The 2,454-nt window shown below is 58.7% G+C and overlaps 1 protein-coding gene across 1 annotated transcript; it reads left to right on the forward strand.

The window, feature by feature from the left end:
* Positions 1-528: 528 nt before the first annotated feature.
* LOC113971036 (transcription factor SOX-3-like) lies at positions 529-2,175 on the forward strand. The gene is given in 3 exon segments (XM_027690554.1): positions 529-597; positions 690-1,166; positions 1,168-2,175. Coding segments are annotated over 2 exon segments (957 nt in total). The 5' UTR covers positions 529-597; positions 690-737; the 3' UTR covers positions 1,696-2,175.
* The last annotated feature ends 279 nt before the right edge of the window (positions 2,176-2,454 follow it).

Here is a 2,454-nt window from a genome sequence, read left to right on the forward strand (position 1 = left end):
GAAGAGTTTAGCTCGTCAGTCCCCCCGCCCCTTCACCCGTGCAGCGCGGGCTCGCTCCGTCTCCAGGCAGCTTCTCCGGGCTTGGCACAGAGCTGTGCATCCTCCGGGAGCCCCAAACCTCTTTGTGCCCGGCAAACGCACGGCTCCCGCTTGCAGCGCAGCGCTCCGCCCCGCTCCTCCTCCCGCGGCCCCGCAGGGCAGCCCCAGTCCCGCTCCTTCCCCTGCGGCGCTGCCCGCAGCTGCGGGAGCCCCACCGGCCCCTCTGCCCCGTCCCGTCGCTCAGAGCCGTGGGCAGGGGCAGGGCCCGGGGGCTGCGGGGCGCAGCGGGAGGGGCCCGGCGCCCGCATCCTCGGCATCCCCCCCACTCCTCCTGGCAGGTCAGTTACCGGAGTGGTGCTGTCGGGAACCGCTCGCTGATTGGCCACCGCCCCCTCATTTATAGCCCGTCAATCACGGACCCCCGGGATCTGTGAGTGCATCGCCCGGCGCTGCCCGCGGGAGCCGCTCCGCGCTGCCGCCGCAGCACCATCGGCACCTCGGGGAGCGGCGCCTCTGCCAGGCAGAAAAACTTCCTCCTCCTCCCGCGGCAGCCGCCCAGGCAGGTTTTTTCTTTCTGTTTTGTTTGTTTGGTTTGGTTGTTTTTTGGGTTTTTTTTTTGTTTTTTTTTTCCTAACTTCCTCTCCCCGCTCGGTGCCCGCCCGCCCGCCGCCCTGGCGCACCTTTTGCCGGCCCCGGCCATGTACAGCATGCTGGAGACGGAGATCAAGGCGCCGCAGCCCACGCCGGGCAGCACCGGGGGCAACCCCGCTCCGGGGAGCAACGGCAAAGGCGGCGGAGGCGGCGGGGGAGGCAACGGAGCGGGAGCGGGCTCGGACCAGGACCGCGTGAAGCGCCCCATGAACGCCTTCATGGTGTGGTCGCGCGGGCAGCGGCGGAAGATGGCCCAGGAGAACCCCAAGATGCACAACTCGGAGATCAGCAAGCGGCTCGGGGCCGACTGGAAGCTGCTGAGCGACGCCGAGAAGCGGCCCTTCATCGACGAGGCCAAGCGGCTGCGGGCCGTGCACATGAAGGAGTATCCGGATTACAAATACCGGCCCCGGAGGAAGACCAAGACCTTGCTGAAGAAGGACAAATACTCGCTGCCCGGCAACTTGCTGGCCCCGGGGGGGGGGCAACGCGGTGAGCAGCCCCGTCGGGGTGGGGCAGAGGATTGACACTTATGCCCACATGAACGGCTGGACCAACGGAGCTTACTCACTGATGCAAGACCAGCTGGGCTACAGCCAGCACCCGGGCATGAACAGCCCGCAGCTGCAGCAGATGCACCGCTACGACATGACGGGCCTGCAGTACAGCCCCATGATGTCCACGGCCCAGACCTACATGAACGCCGCCTCCACCTACAGCATGTCCCCCGCCGCCTACGGCCAGCAGCCCTCCACGGCCATGAGCCTGGGCTCCATGGGCTCCGTGGTGAAATCCGAGCCCAGCTCGCCGCCTCCGGCCATCACTTCCCACTCGCAGAGGGCCTGCCTGGGAGACCTGCGGGATATGATCAGCATGTACCTGCCCCCCGGCGGGGATGCCACAGACCCTTCCGCCCTGCAGGGCAGCAGGTTACACAGCGTCCACCAGCACTACCAGAGTGCCGGGACTGGCGTCAATGGTACCGTACCACTGACTCACATATAAACCTGACTGCTCCGGACGGCTCCCCGTCTAAATCCCTAACCCCACCACCGCTCCCTGACTACACCGGGATGTACGGCAGTGTTGCTCGGCTTAGCGGACTTAATACTAACTTTGGAGAAATTTTAAAAGGAAATCCGTTAGTTGTGTCTTTTTTTTTTTTTGTACAGAAAATAATATTTGAGCAAGCTGTTATTTTAATAGAGCACAACTCCTGCCTCCTAAAAGCCGCTGTGAAGTTTTCAAACCACGGCAACTTCTTTCCTGGTTTCGGCTAGGTTGGGTACTGTTTTATTCGCTTGAAAGTTTTTAAAAGTTCTTGCATCTTCCAGTTTGATTTCTAGCGTTGCAATGACATTAAAAACAAAAACCGCGGGCTTTTGTTTTTAAACTCGGTTGTTCACATAATCGTTGTGGTTTATTAAGTGTTTTGTTACCGACCCTCGCTTGGTTTCTATCCACAATCTGTAGCTTTCACGACTTTTTAAATTTAGGGTTTTATTCCTAAAAAAAAAAGGGGGAGGTGGGAGAGAGCAGAGCTGTGCGGGTCGCAAACGCATTTCATTTATTTATAGTAAGTTGTGTGTCTTGGTTTTTCTTAAGCTGTAAACTTATGTAAATCGGTTTGTGAATTTTACTGTGAACTATGTTTTGACATATCGGATGAAGAAACGTTTTAGTTTTGTTACCGGATTCCTTCCAAGCAAATAAGTCATCGAAATACCCTGTTCCTAGTCCTCGTTTTGCTTCCTTCTTCCAAAC

Source organism: Neopelma chrysocephalum, unplaced genomic scaffold, assembly GCF_003984885.1.
Source record: "Neopelma chrysocephalum unplaced genomic scaffold, ASM398488v2 Primary Assembly neopelma1_81, whole genome shotgun sequence".
In the NCBI taxonomy this organism is placed as follows: domain Eukaryota; kingdom Metazoa; phylum Chordata; class Aves; order Passeriformes; family Pipridae; genus Neopelma; species Neopelma chrysocephalum.